The sequence below is a fragment of the Schistocerca americana genome, chromosome 1 (assembly GCF_021461395.2).
Source record: "Schistocerca americana isolate TAMUIC-IGC-003095 chromosome 1, iqSchAmer2.1, whole genome shotgun sequence".
NCBI classification, from domain to species: Eukaryota; Metazoa; Arthropoda; class Insecta; order Orthoptera; family Acrididae; genus Schistocerca; species Schistocerca americana.
In genome coordinates, this window is record NC_060119.1 from 550680392 (window position 1) to 550700767 (window position 20376).

The window sequence follows — 20376 nt, forward strand, 5'->3', positions numbered from 1 at the left end:
GCATTCTCTCCCCTGTACACTTTGCCAGACACTGTTCCTCTCTACCACCACGCATACACTGCTATCCATTCCCCTTCCCCTTCCCCACGCTCAGCGCGCGGGATTAGCCGAGTGGTCTAAGGCGCTGTAATCGTGGACTGTGTGGCTGGTCCTGGCGGAGGTTCGAGTCCTCCCTCGGGCTTGGGTGTGTGTGTTTGTCCTTAGGGTAATTTAGGTTAAGTAGTGTGTAAGCTTAGGGACTGATGACTTAGCAGTTAAGTCCCATAAGATTTCATACACATTTGAACATTTTTTTCCCCACCCTCCTCCAGACTGCTGCTTCCGTCCCACATGATAGTTGCATTCTGGCCCGAGCTGCAGAAGTTGGCAGTCATGTGTGCGTGAGATGTGCTTGATTGTGTGAATGAATGACGAAGGCCGTGGCCAAAAGCTTATGTATAAGTGACTTTTCATTTGGCCTGTCTGCAGCTTAACGTAACATGAAAATTTGTGCCAGGATCGGGACCTAGAAAATGATTTACTGCTTTTCATGAGTAGTTGTTTTAACCTTTGTTATCCAAACACATCCTGTGGACTAACCCAGCTCCTTGCTGTTACTTGATTGTTCCATTCTAATTTCCAAACTTGTAGATCTCCATACAGTTTTCTGAACAAATTATCATGTATTGCTTTAGATATACATTGATGAAGTCACTGCAATAAGTGATAAGATTCACAGACTTTTTATATTTTGGTCTTGTAAATATTTATTAATTCTGTATGTGGATTAATGCAGTCACTATTAAACTACAAGATATAATAATTCTTACTGTATCAATCTTTTACAAAATAAATGTGAAAAGTTTAGTTTTGTGGAGATGTGGTTGGTACATTTTGTTGTACAGTTCAGGGCAATTCTCCCAACAAATTCTTGTCTGAGATCTACCTATCCTACAACCAGTTTATGTGACGAGATCACCTTATATTGTTCCGTATGCATTGCGTACTGATGCAAATTTTACAATTGTGATTTTTCCACCTTTGTGTTAATCAACTGGCAGTCTCTGCGTCAAGTGCCCGTCATCTGCACTACTACTGCCATTTTGCTGTAACTTCAAACTATACTACACTTCATCTGAGAATATAATCATGGAGGTCCTGATGTTATTGATTGTTATTTATATACTTCTTGAACAATAACAGTCCTATAAAACTTCTTTATGGTATATCCAAAACTATTTTCAGATTGGATATTTTCTCATAACTGAGAATGGCATATTGAGTTTTTTTATGATTATTCAGTGTTGTTACAAAACTGGTTTGATATTTATTTTGTTCATTATGCTACTGTTAGCAGATGGGCACCTCTGTTGCTGCCTTCTGGATTTCACATGAGTTCCTTGCAGAATCCATATTGATTCCTACAGTGGAGAATTTGATCTCCAAAGAGGTTGTAATGCTTAAGCCTGTAACATATTTGTTCTGTTCCACAGCAAATTAATGTCAGAGATACAGTAAAAAGTGAAATGATACTTTCTGCACAAACAGACCATTTTCAGAAAGGAAAATCCCATTGATATTTGAAGAAATCCCAATAGCAGCCAGTGATGGAACTCGGAGCTTTATCTCATTGATACGGTAATGAAAAGCTCTGTAGTTTCCAAAAAAAATTGAGCCTTTATAGCATAATGTTTTAAGGCACTGGACTTGGATGTGGTAGGAAAGGGATTCTCTCTACATCCAGTCAGCTGAATTAGGTTTCTGTGTGTGTGTGTGTGTGTGTGTGTGTGTGTGTGTGTGTGTGTTTTTTTAATCGTTTAAAACAAATGCAGGATGGTTACTTTGGAAAGGACACATCTGTTTTTCTGCCTCATCTTCATCCATTCTGAGCTTGCGTGTAGTGTCTGTTGAGTTTGTAATCTTCATTCTTCCTCACTATCTTCGAAAGGGTGACACACAGTAAAATGCTGTGCTGTTATGTCCTTACAATTTGAATGACTATAAATATTTAAAAATCGCTAAATAAGGAAAAAATCAAGTGAATATTTTTTTTCCCCCTGTTATCATTGACACCAAACAACATGACCTGCTCATGTAACGTCACGTGCAGCATGCTAGCTTGTGAGGCATGAAGATGAATTGAATCCATGTGGAAAATTAATGACTATGGCTGGTGCACCGTCCAACCTGACTGTGGTTTTTGGGTAGTTTCCCATGCTTGTTGAGCCAAATGCTGGGCTGTTTCCATCCCCAGTTTCCACCTCAGAAAACATGATACACAAACAGTTAAAATACGATGACACACTGAAAAAAGTTTACACAGTTCACAAACAGGAGGTTCACATGACTTCTGTCCTTTAGGTAATACCTTTAGCAACAGGAAGGGCATCTGGCTGCAAAGTTAAATAAAATAAATTTGCCAGATCTTGAATACGGTGTACTCCGTACTACACGGGATTAATATGAAGATGAAGAAGATAGGCTCCAAACAAGATGGAAGAGCGGTTAAGGAACTAGAACTGCCTTTGAAGAGCATGTTGGTTCTGATTCCTGTCTGATTCAGAGTCCTGTCTGACCGTCCAGACAGGTTTTCTATGGTTTCAGTTAGGCCAGACACCAAGATGATTCCTTTGAAAAGAACATAGTTGTATTACTTCCTTAACATTAATACAGTATTGTCTGCCATCTCTGATGACCTCATCACCAATGGGGCATTCTTTGGAGCGTTGGCAGAGTGAACATTTATCATGAATCTGTCTGCATTGTTTTTCATTCAGAAAATAATTAGTTCATCATGAACAGAGAAACATCTTAGTAATGAAAGATAGTAATGCTTATAGGGAAAAAGTTGTCTATTAGTGTAATTGTCACATAAGAAGTTAACAAAAGAGACTAAATAATATTTTAACTTATTAGCAATTACAGTAAATCGCATTTTTGTGTATACTTAGTATGGTACCTTTATACCACTGTCACTTTGTTTGCAGCCTCAGAGATGACACAGATGCAGCAGCATTTGATTCTCAGAGCTCAAGCTTAATTAAACTTAATAATGGTACTATTTTGTACTTAAGAGAAGTGAATAAGTTCCTAGCTCTAGTGTGTATACTAAGAGAAGACAACTTTGATAGACAAGGTAAGTTTGAATGTGTTTGATTTGCTAATATTATCTATGTGTAATGCCAACAATTTGATTGGCATAACGTAAAATTAGTTTCCTTGGAAGGCAGCCCCCCTACATATTTGCATCTTCCTCATTGAAAACAACATATAACAAAAGCTCCATTAGCACTGCTGCTTTTTATGTTTGAACTGTGAACAGCGATGAAGCATGAAAGAGGAATACCAGATAAGAATGTGAACCAATGGCAATAAATTAAAATGCACCATAAATAACAAAAATGACAATAGGCACACACAAATGCAGTTAAATTCCTGTGTCTTGTAATTTTAACTTGTTCAACAGATTAAAGGTGGGGAAAGAGGAAATGAAGTTATTCCAACAACTGGACCAACAAAGATGCTGAGAATGAAAGAAAGTAACAGTCAGCCAACAGCCCATATTCAAATTCTAGAGTGTTGGTAATAATGCACTGTTGTCACCTGGAAATAAACAGAGAAGAGCTGGGATCAGACATAGATAGTGAAGGAATAAAATTTGTAAATGCAACCAAAAGAAAAGCAAAAAGTGAAAGAATGTTAGATGAGGATGGTGGAAAGTGAAAGTAATAAAAAATGGGAGAAAATGAGAAGATATATTATAAAGAAAAGAGAGAGAAAATAGGTGTGCACACATGTAAAATGAAATTAAATGCAGTATACTCCTGATTATTGGTGTAACGTGGGGAGATGATGCATGAATAATTGAAAAAGTCAAATAATTGAGATATTTTCAAATGTGTGTGTGTGTGTGTGTGTGTGTGTGTGTGGTTTTTTTCTAATAAATTTGAAGTTCTGTGGGGAGGTACAGTAGTCCTGTTTATTTTTTAGAGTAGTTTGCCATGCTGGTCTGCTTCTGAGAGGTGCTGATTTTTTTTGCACAGCCTTTTGAAATTTCCTTGCAGCAGTAATGTCATCATACTGAAACCCCCTCTGGCCCATATAATCTAGGAGAATATCAACACATTACGACGCAGTACAGTGACTGACAAGGTCACTGTCTTCATCCCCATTTTCACATTCGCTGTCATCCGCAGCTTGTGATTTGGTGGTTAAACATTGCTGCCTCTGGATCACGGGGTCCCGGGTTTGATTCTCAGCCGGTTCAGGGATTTTCTCCACCCGGGGACTGGGTGTTTGTGTTGTCCTAATCATTTCATCATCATTCAAGAATGTGGCAAGATGGGAACATGAAAAGATTGGGAATTTTTACAGGCACTGACCACCATGCCATTGAGCACTCCACAAACCAAAATCATCGTCATCATCATCACATTCACTGTCTTCTTCTTTATATTGTGAAGCAGCAGCCACAATTTTGGTATCACTCATGTACTGGAAGCCAGGTTCACCTGCATCAGTTTTCAGCTGCTCATTCAAATATTCTTCATCAACATCTTCAGAGCTATTTAAACTCATTGCCAGATACAGTATTTATGCAGTGGTTATTTCTTGATCACTGAAATGTTGAAAATTGCATTCTTCTACATCTGGAAAAATTGTCATCATGACCAAACTAGTGTATGTGGCTTGACTTCCTGCCAGGCATCTAGAATAGTCAACTTTTTTCAGAATGCCACCAGATCATTCTCATCAGCTAACATTACGGTAAAAACGAAAGTTGCTAGTCACCATATAGCGGAACTTCTGGGTCGCAGGTAGGCACAACAAAAAGACTGTCACAAATATAGCACGCATGCGCACACACACACACACACACACACACACACACACACATAAACACACACACACACGCCGGACAGTGATGTGCTGTTGAGGAGAATGCAGGGAAAAGGTGGAAAGATGGTGGGGCAGCTGTGTGCAATCGGGAGATTAGACGGAAGGCAGGGGAGAGTGGGGTAGGGGGTGGGAGGGATAGCAGAAAAGAGGAGAAGTAAAAAGACTGGATGTGATGGAGGAATGAGGACTGTGTAGTGCTGGAGTGGGAACAGAGAAGGGACTGGATGGGAGAGGACAATGACTAACGAAGGTTGAGGCCAGGAGGGTTACAGGAACGTAAGATTTATTGCACGAAAAGTTCCCATCTCCGCAATTCAGAAAAGCTGGTGTTAGTGGCAAGGATCCATATGGCACAGGCTGTGAAGCAGTCATTGAAATGAAGGACGTCATGTTTGGCAGCCTGCTCAGCAACAGGATGGTCCTCTTGTTTCATGGCCACAGTTTATGGGTGGCCGTTCATGCGGACAGACCAGTTGTTGCAGCTTAGCTTGTAGATCACGACTGGTTTCAGAGGTAGCCCTGCCTTGGATGGGAGAGGTGATGTGTGTGACTGGACTGGAGTAGGTGGTGTTGGTGGGAATATGTAAGGGACAAGTCTTACATCTAGGTCTATTACGTGGATAAGAGCCATGAGGTAAGTGGTTGGGAGCAGGGGTTGTGTAGGGATGGACGAGTGTGTTATGTAGGTTCGATGGATGATGAAATACCACTGTGGCAGGTGGGAAGGTTAGTGGGCAGGACATTTCTCATTTCAGGGCACGATGAGAGGTAGTCAAAACCCTGGCGGAGAATGTAATTCAGTCGCTCCAGTCCTGGGTGGTACTGAGTTATGAGGGAAATGCTCCTCTGTGACCGGAAGGTGGGACTTTGTGGGCTGATGAGAGACTGGAAAGATAAGGCATGGGAGATTTGTTTTTGCACATTATTTGGAGAATAATTATGGTTTGTGAAGGCTTTAGTGAGACCCTCGGTATATTTTGAGAGGGACTGCTTGTCACTACAGACGTGATGACCACAGGTGGCTAGGCTGTATTTTTGATTGTAATAATGCACAGGAAGGCCATTAGCTGTGATTTCTTGAACCTCAGGGTTTTTTGATTTTCCAATCACTAGTAGTTTCACTTTGTGGTTCCCAAAAACATTACTGGTGCACAAAATCGTAATGCATTCCTTAGGCAATTATATCCAGGAGCACAAATTTCATTCTTAAAAGCAAGAGATCTGATTGGTAGACATTTCCTATACAGGCCACTTTTGTCTGCATTGAAAATTGATCTGGCAGGAAATTCTCATCCTCCACAGATTTCCTGAACTTTTCGCGGAAGGAATCGGCTGCCACAACATTTGAACTGAGCCATGCACCTTATGCAGCAAGTTTGCGAATCCTGTGATGCTTGAATTTGGTTAGCCATTCAGATTGAGGCATTAAATTCTCCCTGAAAACCTAGCACTTCATGAAAAAATTTAGTTTTTTCAGCACACTTCACGCCTGACAAAATTAATTCTTCTGCTCATTTTTGACTAAACCATTGCACAAGAATAGAATCTAAGTCATCTTATATAGATCTCTTCACGTTTTTTCGTGCAGATGGTCTAAAACTAGACAAAATCTTGCATTTTCTGCTTATTCTTTTTAATGTCCCAAACACTGCATTCGAATACCATAATCAGCACTTAGTTTTGCAGTTTCCCCTTTCTCAAATCTTTCATTTAATTCTTTTTTTTTTAATGTAATCACCTTTCTTTTTTTCCATCATCTCTTTTCCACATGTCTTATAACTTGCTTCATTGACACTTACACACTGATCAATATCAGTTTTTTGTTTTGTTTTACATGAACAGGCTGGCTGACAAGAATGGAAACAGTATTTTATTGGCACTGGGCAGTTGTTTAAACAGTGGAAATGGCACTACTGTTATATGGCGGCTTGTTTATTGCTATTTGGTACGGAAAAAAACTGCAGTTTTTTAATGGACGAAAAATCCGCAAACTGGATAACCCATGTCTGACTCTGATAATTTGCACTTGAATCATCAAGAGTGCCCTGAATCATGTAAAGCAATGTAAGAGGTACAAAGAGAAAAGGGACTAGCCTCAATTAATACCAAGACAATCTTCTTTATCTCTTTATGTTAAAACTGCAGCAAAATAACACAAAAGTAAAATACAGGAAAATATTAACTAACTAGTATAGTATTACAATTAATGAAAATTTAGAGAAGTTATTAATATCACAGTTCCATCAGAGCTCTGTGTCTAGGGAACATAACCGTACAGTAGACATTGTCCGAGTCTGTATGAAGTTTTTCCAGTTCCCTTGAAGTATGCTTACAAGGTATTCACTAGTAATATATTCTAATGTTTCTTGCTTTGAACTGCAGCTACATTATAGTCTGTGTAGATTATCCCATTTACAAACAGATATTTTGCCTCTTGCATGCTTGTTCTGATGTGATTGATGTGGCTCCATATTTTTCTTGGCAGCTGCACATCTGTAGACATTGTATGGAAAAGAATGTACAGTTGCTTTTGAGATCCCTTAGACATTTTCTGAATTTAACATTAATCCAAGGAAGATGTGAGAGGATTTTATTGATTAAAATTTTCTAAAACCAGACTTGATGCACGTCTTCCTCCATTCTCGGTCCATTGCCTGTTACAGTTGGAGATCTTGTGGTGTTACATTTGACAGGTAATGAAGTCACAGTTCAGGTGTTGGATTTAGTGTGCGTTAATGCACATGCACAAATAACTGAAAGCTTGAGACGTATGCAAATGCAGGCATGCACAAAAATCCTTCTTCTCCACACCATCAAAGCATGCTTGTACATGCATCAATCTATACCTTTGAAATTAGTGGAGATCAGATGATGATGATTTGCGCATTTTGACTGGTTTTACTGTTGTGGGACGGGGTGGGGAGCATGGAATAAGAAACAGGATGTGTAGTGTAAAGAATTGTTAATGAAGCAAAACATTTATTCTACATTAAGGTACTTTTGTATCTGCTCAGGCACAATGACATCATAAGCCATCATGTTCAGCAAAAAGTATTACTATATTAGCCAATGGCGACTCAACTGATAGCCCAGAGAGGCAAAACTCTGCTTGCAAGTCAATCTTCGAGGGGAGCAGGGAGTCTGAACACTGTGTAGAGACTAGCACAGAGCAAACATAACATCACCAGCATGAGTGATAGGATAAACTAAGTACACGAAAAACAGAGCGCAGAGTGAGGCAGAGGTCGGGCCTGAGGTAGTTGATGTCCCACGTAAGAACTGCTGGACCAAGCTTATTGCCGCTGGCTGATAAACACCTGGGTCAGTGGGCCTGTCCATCAGTGCCTTACATATGCGTCCCGTGGCAATGTTCTGAGCTACTCTGCTGCTATACCCATGCCAGCTCATCTGCATCTATCTCTATATCTGCTGGTGGTGATGCTAAATCTCTCTCTCTTGAAAAGGCAAAGTAAGGCCAAAAATAGCCAGGTTTGTGCCATGACATATTGGCACGCAACCAGAGAGGGTGTGAGATTTCCCGCAGCGGACTCACCACCAAAGGAGACAATGCCAATGAAGCTGGCTCCACCAGAGGGCTGGATTATTGCAGGGTTACAAGACTTTATTTTCTGTATGTAATTGCATCATCTATCCATAAGGATACCATCAGACTTACTTGGATATTTTCAGGTGCGATTGTCTTATTGCATAATCTTTTGGTGTAAGTGGCCATTGATGAAAAGAGTTTCACCACTTGGAAGAGAGTTATATGAATAATGAATACTGTTTGTATCTAAAACACCGTTGCAGAAATTAGTTCTTGAAAATACAGCTTCTTAAAATTTCTCTCAGTATATCATCTCCCTTGTGTGTTTCATTAACAAAACCATTCAATTTTTAAAAACCAATAGTGCCTATCATGGCTACAGTACAAAGTGAAAACAGGACTTCATAGTAACCGGATGAACTTCACATTTTTGCAGAAAGGAGTAAGTTACTCAGGCATGAGAGTTTTCAGTGCTCTACTTAGAGACTTCAGAAGTCTTACTCTTGAAACAACTAAATAAAAGAGCAGATTCATAGAATATCTGTAGCAAAATTAATTCTACTCAATTAGTGATTTTTAGCATAAACGAGTGCACATACATGTACTTTTGTTGTATGACTAGGATGTCCCATTTAGTGTGAGCATAAATGTAAATTATTATTTATCATAAAAGATGTCATATTGAGTTTAAAGTATTAAGTCATTGCTTATATGAATGAATGTGTAAATGTTAACTCTAAATGTCTTGTTATATAATTTATTTTCTTGCATTAAAATTCGACATTAGTTGATATGATTACTGTCATGAATCTTAAGTTTGCTGTACCCTACTGTATACAGTATTGTAAATTTTTATTTTCATAATAATTCATGACTGTAAATATTATAAGAACACTGACTCATTCCATTTTCTAGCAACTTTAATGCTGTTGGGATCAACAGATTTCAGAATAAAGTTAAATAAATAAATAAAACTACACAGATAATGTTGTTGAAAAAGAATATGTGATTTGTTTAAGGAATTGCAAGTGGCAAGATAGTTGCTGTATTCGAATCATAATAAACTTATAATAAGTACACCTCCCCCCCTCTCTCTCTGTATCATATGTTTTATGGTGTCCACTCTACATTTTAATCTCTCAATGTAGGTGGAGTTAATGTGTATTTGGACTATTGAATAAACCTATGTCAAGTTGCTTTTTGAGTGATGAATTATTGTTAAATATTATTTTTCAGGGGTAATTGACTACAACTTTCTTTGCTTCCGAGAAGCCATACAGCAAGTATTTGAATTGAGAAATAAGAGCCAGGCGTTAGGAAATACAACAAACAGCCATGTAGCAAACCATGTGAATAGCCTGTCAGCAGGCATGGAACAGCCACAAGTAAATGGTGCCAATATGAAAAGCTGAGGCAGTAAACGGAGTCTGCAAGGATTGAAACAGGTAAAGTACTTTCTCAAAATAAAAAAAAAAGTGGAAAAATACAAAAATAGAATTGACTTGTTAGTCATTGCAACTCAAACAAATAATTCCATTTTCTGAAACCGTACGTATCTTGTTTTGAAATAGTCTGTAAGACCTTATACTCTTCCAGTGATTTCAGTTTAAATAATTCTCAGTATTCAAGGGATGACACAAAGCAAGTAACAATTACATGACTACAAATTTATGACTCGCCAATCAGTAATGGATCATAACTGGAAGCAATAACATTCCAATGCAAAGAGGGCAGTTTTTTTGTTTACCACTTCTGCTTAATAATTCCTGTCTTTTTAATTTTATAATTACTGTAAAACATACAAACTGCGGCTGAAAATTCCTCAGATTTGGCCTTAATACAAAGCCAAGCTAACATGAGACAGTAAGTTTTTTCATTCCTTATTGCTTATGCTAGTATACTTTTGTGTTTCCTAATATTCTATTTTTGTCTTTTTTTATATTCTCATGCATTCAAAAAATCAGTCACCATTTATATCCTAGTGATATATTACTAAGCAATGGAGAGTCCAAGATGGAAGATAATATGAATTGGAATAGATTGCTAATCTCCACATAGAGGAGGCATTGAGTGACGGGTGACACACTTAAAGGATTTTGTTAGATACTAAACTGTCAGACAAAGTCCTATATCAGGTCTAGAAAAACACACATTCATACTGTCAAGCTTCAGTGTCTGCAAATGACAGTGGTCATGTATGAGTGAGTTGTGCATATATGAGTATGTTTGTGTGTTTCTATCTCTGATGGAGAACTTTTTCCAATAGCTTAATAATGTCCAACAGTATTCCTTCAAATGGGCCTGTCTGCCACTCAACGACTCCACTGTGTGGTGAGTAGAAGTCTGTTTTAATTCATAATGTTAGCGTGTTATTAAGATTATTCTAAAAGGATAATTTACTAAAACTGCAAAATTATAAGGAAACAGAATAATGGCAAGTACGTACCTCCGGGGGACAAAATTTCAGTATTGCCAATAGGTATATCAAAAGTTGGGAAAAACTATTTCTATCTTTTTGGAACTTCTTTGCCAGTGAGGAAACAGGGGTAGGTGAGGAAAGGTTAGTAAACAGGGATATCTTTGCCTGTGAGGAAATGGGTAGGTGACGAAAGGTTGGTAAACAGGGATACCATTCACAGACCCTATGTTGAGAGGGAACCATTTATTTTGATGACAAAGGAAGATGAAAATGAAAGGTGGTATGCAAAAGAGAGTAAAAGATCAAAGTTAGTACACTGATAAGCACTGAACCAGCTGTAGACGAGAGATAAGAGGTAGGAATGAGAAGAAAAAAGAGATTGAGAGAAAGAGAAATGAGAAGTAGGATTGATGTTGCAATGCTGTACTAAGAGTAAAGCAGGAAAGGGGATGAGGAAAAATCAGAGAGAGAGAGGGGGGGGATGACAAAAAATGAAGGAAAAAGGGGTAAATGAAGAAAAGAAAAAACAAGCTATAAATAAGATACAAATTTGAGGAAAAAATACTAAGATTTGAAAAATATATAAATAATTAAATTGTGGAGGTTAAGTCCAGGATGATGAGAGGACGTGAGAATATGTCTGAGAGCAAGTACCCACTATTAAAATTTAAGAAACTAGTGCTGGATGGAAGGATCCCAATTGCCTCTGTGGTATGGACCCCTCAAGTGAAGCTGTAGAAAATTAAAGGTAGCACAGTGCTTACCAGATAACGATCTGTCAGCTGCTCCTCAGTCTGACACTGCCCCCTCATTGTTACAATTGGGTACCACTGCTCCATCTCAACCTTACCAGATGTATCCCTCTTTCCCCCCTGATGAAGAAACCAACAGTTCCAAAACCTAGGAATAGTATTTTCCCACTTTTAATCTCTCGCAAGTACTGGAATTTTTATCTACTGATTCTACGTGCTGGCTAGCCATTCAGTCCCCTTTGTTATTTTAAACTTCTAATTGCACAGAACAACAAATGTGGTAATGGGAACTCCTTAATGTATGTTAAGAGTAGTTTTCACAGGTGGCCCTGCCTCTGATAGGATATGTCTACACCTAGATGTAGATGTAGCAGGACTGGATTAGAATGTACTGGTTGGATGCATAAGATATTTCATAGATTGAGTCGGCAGTGGAATATCACTTTAGGAGGGACGGGACGGGAAGGGAAAGATTGTATGTGCGATTCCTTCATGATACCATCATTGATGTGCAAATTGCTGAAGTGGTGTCAAATAAAAATGCTTGCACTAGGCAGCAGAACAACCGCTGATTGTGTCTCCTGACCATTAATGCCACATGATCATTTAATTTTCCTTTTTCTTTTTTACTGCTATTAAGCTTTGGTCGAAAACATTTCATTTTACATTGGTGGACACGTCATTGGAGACTCAGTTAGAAGCGCAAATTTAAACAAGCTGACCGAGCCGGACTTTGTGTACCATGCGACTGTTGGTTCGTGACACAATCAGACTGCTGCCTAAGATTGCAGAGTCATGCCAAGTGTTATGGAGTTTGTAATGCTGAAGAATTGGCACTCATTGCTTGATTTAGCATTAATGACCATAGCTTGTCTAATTTAAGTCCTTTATCTTTTGTGATCAACTTATTTTTGTGCTTTTGAATTTATATGCCCTCTTTGTACATTCTAGAACATTACTGACTGGATCTTGATAAAATTATAGTATTGGAGAAATGAATTTAGTGGTTCCCTGCTCCCAGTGCATGACATACTACTACAAATTTATCAATGTTCCTCAGATAAGAATTGCTCTTGCTTTCCCCAAGTCAGGTGTTAATGCTTCTATTTTCTAGTTCTTGTTTACACTGGACCACATATACAGGAGATTTTATACATTCCTGCTGTGGCAAGCATCAGCTGTAGGTCCTTCGCAGTGTTTAATTATTTGGGCACCTTTCTTGTTGGTTTCACCTTAAGCTTAAGGGCTGTCCCAACTACTTCTGTCCTCACGATAATGAACAACCTAACAAAAGCCTCTTCTATTTCTCCCGTTGATAAAGAAGGATCTCATCAAATCGGGAACATTGCCACCAAGATCATATATTGCTAAAAAATCATAAACTTGGCATTCCATTCTACATCTACATCTGTACTCTGCAAATCACTGTAAGGTGCATGGCAGAGGGTACGTTCCATTGTAGGTTCCTTCCAGTTCCATTCACTTATGTAGCACAGGAAGAATGATTATCGTTTTAATGCCTCTATGTGTGCAGTAATTATTGTAATCTTATCCTTACAGTCCTTATGTGAACGATACATGGGAGGTTGTAGTATATTCCTATAATAATAATATTATGAAAAGGAAAGTTGCCACTCACTATGGAGCGGAGATGCCGAGCCGCAGATGGGCACAACAAAAAGACTGTGACAAATAAATCTTTCAGCCCGTAAGGCCTTTGTCAAAAATAAGACCCCCCCCCCCCCCCCCCCACACACACACACACACACACACACACACACACACACACGCGCGCGCGCACGCAAATGCAACTCTCACACACACACACACACACACACACACACACACACACACACATGACTGCAGTTTCAGGCAAATGTAGCCACACTGTAAGCAGCACCAGTGCATGATGGGAGTTGCAACTGGGTGGGGGTAAGGAGGAGGCTGGGGCGGGGAGGGGGAGGGATAGGAGGGCAGGGATGGCAGACAGTTCAGTGCTGTTGTGGAGTGCACAGGGCAGCCTGCTAACCATCAGCAATACCTTTGCTTCGACAGCTGCCACTTGTTCCATACTAAGAAGTTCCTTCCATACAGCCCAGCCACCCGTGGTAATTGCATCCGCAGTGATGAGCAGTAACTCTCGAAATATACTGAGGGTCTCACTGAAGCTTTCACAAACTGTAATTATCCTCCCAACCTTGTACAAAAAAAAATCTCCCATGCATTATCTTTCCAGTCCCCCACCATGTCCCAAAGACCCATCGTTTGGCCACAGAGAAGCATTCCCTTCGAACTTGGTACCACCCAGGATTGGAGCAACTTAATTCTCCGCCAGGGTTTCGAGTACGTCTCATCGTGCCCTGAAATGAAAAATGTCCTGCCCTCTATCCTTCCCACCCCTCCCATAGTTGTATTCCACTGTCCACAGAACCTGCACAATATACTCGTCCATCCTTACTCAACCCTTGCTCCAAACCCCTTACCTCATGGCTCATAACTCTGTGATAAACATAGATTGCAACTAGCTGCCCACCCTCTCTCCACCTCATCCCTTGCACGCTCCCCAACAGCATGTCACTGTCCAGTACCCTTACTCTACTGTCCGCCCCCCTCCCCACCCCAGCCTCTTCCTTACCCCCACCCAGTCACACACACACACACACACACACACACACACACACACACACACACATGACTGCAGTTTCAGGCAAATGTAGCCACACTGTAAGCAGCACCAGTGCATGATGGGAGTTGCAACTGGGTGGGGGTAAGGAGGAGGCTGGGGCGGGGAGGGGGAGGGATAGGAGGGCAGGGATGGCAGACAGTTCAGTGCTGTTGTGGAGTGCACAGGGCAGCCTGCTAACCATCAGCAATACCTTTGCTTCGACAGCTGCCACTTGTTCCATACTAAGAAGTTCCTTCCATACAGCCCAGCCACCCGTGGTAATTGCATCCGCAGTGATGAGCAGTAACTCTCGAAATATACTGAGGGTCTCACTGAAGCTTTCACAAACTGTAATTATCCTCCCAACCTTGTACAAAAAAAAATCTCCCATGCATTATCTTTCCAGTCCCCCACCATGTCCCAAAGACCCATCGTTTGGCCACAGAGAAGCATTCCCTTCGAACTTGGTACCACCCAGGATTGGAGCAACTTAATTCTCCGCCAGGGTTTCGAGTACGTCTCATCGTGCCCTGAAATGAAAAATGTCCTGCCCTCTATCCTTCCCACCCCTCCCATAGTTGTATTCCACTGTCCACAGAACCTGCACAATATACTCGTCCATCCTTACTCAACCCTTGCTCCAAACCCCTTACCTCATGGCTCATAACTCTGTGATAAACATAGATTGCAACTAGCTGCCCACCCTCTCTCCACCTCATCCCTTGCACGCTCCCCAACAGCATGTCACTGTCCAGTACCCTTACTCTACTGTCCGCCCCCCTCCCCACCCCAGCCTCTTCCTTACCCCCACCCAGTCACCACTCACTCCCATCATGCACTGGTGGTGCTGCTGCTCGCAGTGTGGCTACAGTTGCCTGAGATTGCAGTCGCGTGTGTGTGTGTGTGTGTGTGTGTGTGTGTGTGTGTGTGTGTGTGTGTGTGAGAGAGAGAGAGAGAGAGAGAGAGAGAGAGAGAGAGATCTATTTTTGATGAAGGCCTTATGGGCCAAAAGCTTTATTTGTGATAGTTTTTTTGTTGTGCCTATTTGTGACTCAGCATCTCCACTATATGGTGAGTGGCAACTTTCCTTTTCATAATATTCATACATTTCATCCTGAATTTACCATTGTTTTAGCTGGTTCTTGAAACTCTGTTAATAGACTTTGTTGGGATAGTTTATGTCTATCTTCAAGAGTCTTATCAGTTCAGTTGCTTCAGCATCTCTCTGACACTCTCCCATAGATTAAACAAACCTGTGACCAGTTGTATTGCCTTTCTCCATATATGTTCAATATTCCGTGTTAGGGCTATCTAGTACAGGTCTCATACACTTGAGCAATATTCTAAAAACCTCTCGCATGAGTGGTTTGTAAGCAATCTCCTTTGTAGACTGATTGCACTTTCCCAGTAAACTGAAGTCTACCAACTGATTTAACCACAGCTGAACCTATGTGATCATTCCATTTCATATCCCTACAAAGTGTTGCACCCAGATATTTGTATGAGTTCGCTGGTTCCAACAGTGACTCATTGATTTTGTTGTCATAGGATACTACATTTTTTTTCGTTTTGTGAAGTACAAAATTTTACATTTCTGAACATTTAATGCAAGATGCCAATATCTGCACCACTTTGAAATCTTATCAAGATCAGACTGAATATTTATGCAGCTTCTTTCAGATAGTACTTCATTATAGATAACTTCATCATCTGCAAAAAGCCTGATTGTACTCAAGGTACCCTCCGCCACACACCGTCAGGTGGCTTGCGGAGTATGGATGTAGATGTAGATGTAGAATAGTGTTATCTGCAGAGTCACTGATATACAACATGAAGAGCAAGAGTCCCAACATGCTTCCCTGGGGCACAACCGAAGTTACTTCTACATCTGATGATGATTCTCCATCCAAGATAACATGCTGCATCCTCCCCTACCAAAAAATCCTCAATCCAGTCACAAATTTCACTTGATACCTCATCTAATTGTACTTCTGAAAATAAACGTAGGTGTGGTACTGAGTCAAATGCTTTTTGAAATGATCCATAGCTTTCAGTATGTCATGTGACAAAAGTGTGAATTGAGTTTCACATGATCGACATTTTCGAAAGCCATGGTGGTTGGTATCGAGGTGGTCATTTTGTTAGAGGTACCTTGTTATGTTTGAGCTCAGAATATGTTCTAAGATTCTACAACGTATCAGTGTCAAAGATATTAGATGATAGTTCTGTGAATTACTTCTGCTACCCTTCTTGTAGATGGGTGTGACCTGTGCCTCTTCCCAAGAACTGGGCATGGTTTTTTGTTTGAGGGATCTACGATAGATTATAGTTATAAGAGGGGCCAACTCAGCCGCAAATTCAGTATTGAATGTGACAGGGATCCCACTGGGTCCTGGAGCTTTGTACAATTTTAACGATTTCAGATGTTTCTCAACACAACTGACACTAATACTTATTTCAGTCATCTTTTCAGTGGTGCAAGGAGTAAATTAGGGCAGTTCTCCTAGGTGTCCTTTGTAAAGGAAGATTTGAAAATGGAATTAAGCATTTCAGCATTTCCTTTGCTGTTCTTAATTTTGGTTCCTGTCTTATTCACTAGGGACTGGACACTAACTTTGGTACTGCCAGCAACCTTTACATATAATGAAAATTTCTTTGGGTTCTGTGGAAGGTCACTTTGACAGTATTCTGCTACAGTAGTCAGTGAAGGCACCACACATTGCTCTCTTGACAGCCAAACATTTCATTCAGCATCTCTCTATCTATAACCCTACACTTTGTTTTACACGTGTTGTGTAGTAATCTGTTTATTTAGAAGTTTCTTCACAATGACTGTATACTGTTGTGGTTCCCTCCCACTGTAAACTGTTCTACTGGGTATATATCTATCCAGTGCATGATCAACTATTCTTTTAAACTTGAGCCAGAGTTCCTCTGCATTCTCGTGCCCTCTGCTGGAAGTTTCAAGATTCTCATTGAGATATGACAGTACTGATTTTCTATCTAATTTACTGAACATATATATTTCTCTGCTTGTTTTAGTTGTCCTTTGTACCTGGTAATCATTGTTGCTACAACTGCATCATGGTCAGTGGTACCAGTTTCAATGTGGACATCCTCAGATAGATCAAGTCTGTCTGTTGGCATTAGATCCAATATATTTCCAACATGAATGGGGTTCCTAATTCTCTGTTCTAGGTAGTTTTCAGAGAATGCATTTAGTAAAGTTTCTCAGTATGTCAAATCACGCCCACCACCAACACAACTGTAATTTTCCCAATTAATTGTTGGATGATTAAAGTCTCTGCCAATGATTACAGTATGATCGGGGAACTTAGCTGCAGGTGAACTGAGTTTTCCTCTAAAGTTTTCCATTACATTAAGAGATGACCTGATGGGCAATAGAAGTATCCAATTATCATTTTTTGCCGCCCGTGTTACGGAGTCTTACCCCAACATTCTCACATGCAGCTTCAGTTCCTACCTGAGTAGATTTGAGTTTCTTGCCTACTGCAACAAATATACCACCTTCGCTTCCCATTTGCCTAGCCTTTACACTTAAATTATCCCCAAGAATCTCACTGCTATCAAATTCATGTTTCAGCCAGCTTGTTGTGATTAGTATTATGTGAGTTTCACTGCTTTTCATGAGTGCTTCAAACTCTGGTACTTTGTTGTGAATGCTTTGGCAGTTTACCATTAGGATTTTACTACTCTCATCTGTGGGAGGCCTTTCTTTTGATCTTATGCAGATACGTCTGTGTTTGTTACAGCTATTGTTATTTGGATTGGATGGAGAGTCACCTAATCTTAAAAACCCTTGTGTGCATCCCACACACAGTCAGCTACCTGAGTAGCAGCCTCTGGTGTCTTCTGCCCACCTGACTCGTTTAAGTGGACCCTACAGATCTCAACCCTATGGCACAAATTCAGGAAGTTGCAGCCTAGCTTGTCACAGTACTTTCGAAGTCTCTGGTTCAGTCCTTCCACTCGTCTCAGAGTCAAATGGCCGTGATCAGTTCTGGGTACAGTGTTGCAAATTATAAGCTTCAGTGAAACTCTGTGCGCAAGGCTGATCTTCTCAGCCTTCTCTGCCAGTTGCTGGAATCACCCAAGAATGACCTCGGACCTAGACGACAGGCATCATTTGTTCCAATGTTCGTCACAATCTGCAGTTGGTTGCACCATATTCCCTCAGCAGCTGCTGAATGGGGCCCCCAGGTACACACATGGAGTGCACCTGTTGTCCTTTCCTGTCCCTTGCTGCCTATATTTCTGTGTTTGCCTCTTCCAGACATGGGACAAAACAGGTGAAGTGATTTCCACTGGCTCAGCTTCAGTTTCAGTGAAAGACAGCACCCAGATTTGTTGGTAAGGGGGATCAGTACAACACCCTGAATCCTCCCTGGTCCCCATCCACCCTGCACAACTGTCAGCACTATTGTTGATTGTCCAACTTATGGGATTGCCAAACACTGGCCACTGTCCTACAGCTGCTTAGAGGAAAAACTGGCACTTACATTAAAGACAGTGGTCATTTTAACAAAAAAAAAAAATTAAAATGCTTCAGGCTGAGTCAGTGATATAGTTAGTTTTGATGTTGTATAACTGTTTACTATGGTTCCTCCTGATGAGGTGATGTCACAGTTGGAAAGTATTTTTGCAAAGAGAATTGCAGATCTCTTTAAATGTTTGCAGATCTCTTTAAATGTTGCCTCACATCAACTTACTTTCTGTGAGACAATAAACTCTATGAGCAAACTGATAATGTGGCACTGGGGAACCCACTCAGTGCAGTTGTAGTGAATTTTTGTATGGGAAATTTTGTGGAAGCAGCCCATCAGAGTTCACTCTGAAAAAAGAGAAGCAAGATTGGATTTCAGTTTTGGATGTACAGGTGATCAGAAAACCTAACGGTACTTTAGGGTATAAAGAAATCACTTTCCCAAGCAGAAAAGAGGAGTGATTAGCACATCGAGGACGGTGGCTTGTTGTGTTGAGGAGGACCAGGTGAAGTGAATAGGGGAGATGGTGTTGATATTCTGGAGGAATGAGGATAGGTTGTTCAAGATTATGAATTTTTCATCAATGTATCTGAACTGCGGGAGGGATTTGTGATTGTGATTGTGGTTGGTTTGGAAAGATTCCTCCATAAGGCACATGAATAGGTTGTAATGGGGTGGTGCCATGCGGTTTCCCATAGGTATACCACGGATTTGTTTGACAGGCATTGTGCCTGTCTGCGACTCTGCATCAGCTCAATGTGGTGGGTAGCTATCTGTCCTTTACAATTGTTGTTAACCAGCCTGGACTTTCCGTTGTTCAGTTAAAGAGAAAGTTTTCCTCCCATTCAAAAAAACAATCACAGGTAGCATCAGCAGAGAAGTAAGAGGACACAGTATCAACAGAGTGTTTAAACCAACAAGAAAAGTGCGTGTATTTGAACACCGCCAGGTACATATCCTTGCCACTTGCCACAGCAAGAGTATAAAAAATCTCTTGCACATATGGTCAAGTGTACCAAGGAACTATGAAAATAAGTATTGACACCTGACTTAAGGAACACAAGAGTGCTATGTTGCATGGATATGTATAAAAAGTTCAGCTTGCTTAGCCTGTTAGAGTTTGTATTGCTGCTTGAGTCTTTACAGCTTCTGATGATGTCTCCAACATTGGAAGATAAAACATTAGGCAGAATGTGGCCTAAAGCCCATAAAACAAAAAAATCGCCAAGGAATCAAATACCATACATGAAACTACGCATTGTGTGTAGCATGTTCCTCATTTCCTGGCACCACAATAAGAAGTCTAAGCCCATGTGAAGTACATGGTTAAGCAGTTCCAGTCCTGTGATATTGTGTGCTGAGAGGGGTGCTCCTTTGCATTTAATTCCTTAGGTGCTCAGAGGATTATAGATATGTGCTTGTGGACAGACCATTTGGGAGAGATGTTTTAGTGTGGAAGGGATGACAGCTGTCAAAATGCTGGGACTGTTGATAAGAAAGATGGCATGCTGCTCTGAGTTGAAGCAGATTTGAGAAAATGTGTTGAAGTTGCAGAGGGATGGGAATAGTGTCTTGGTCCTGGATTGTGAAGATTTCATCAGTGAATCCGG

At 40.4% G+C, this 20376-nt stretch overlaps 1 protein-coding gene across 1 annotated transcript in view; it reads left to right on the plus strand.

Annotated features, from left to right (window-relative positions):
• Positions 1–20376, plus strand: part of LOC124606028 (ras-related GTP-binding protein C) — a 114358-nt gene that overhangs the window by 90232 nt on the left and 3750 nt on the right. Inside the window, exons 7-8 of the mRNA XM_047137995.1 lie at positions 2967–3115; positions 9662–9870. Of these exons, the coding sequence (XP_046993951.1) occupies positions 2967–3115; positions 9662–9837 (325 nt within the window). The 3' untranslated portion in view covers positions 9838–9870. The remainder of the gene's footprint in view (positions 1–2966; positions 3116–9661; positions 9871–20376) is intronic.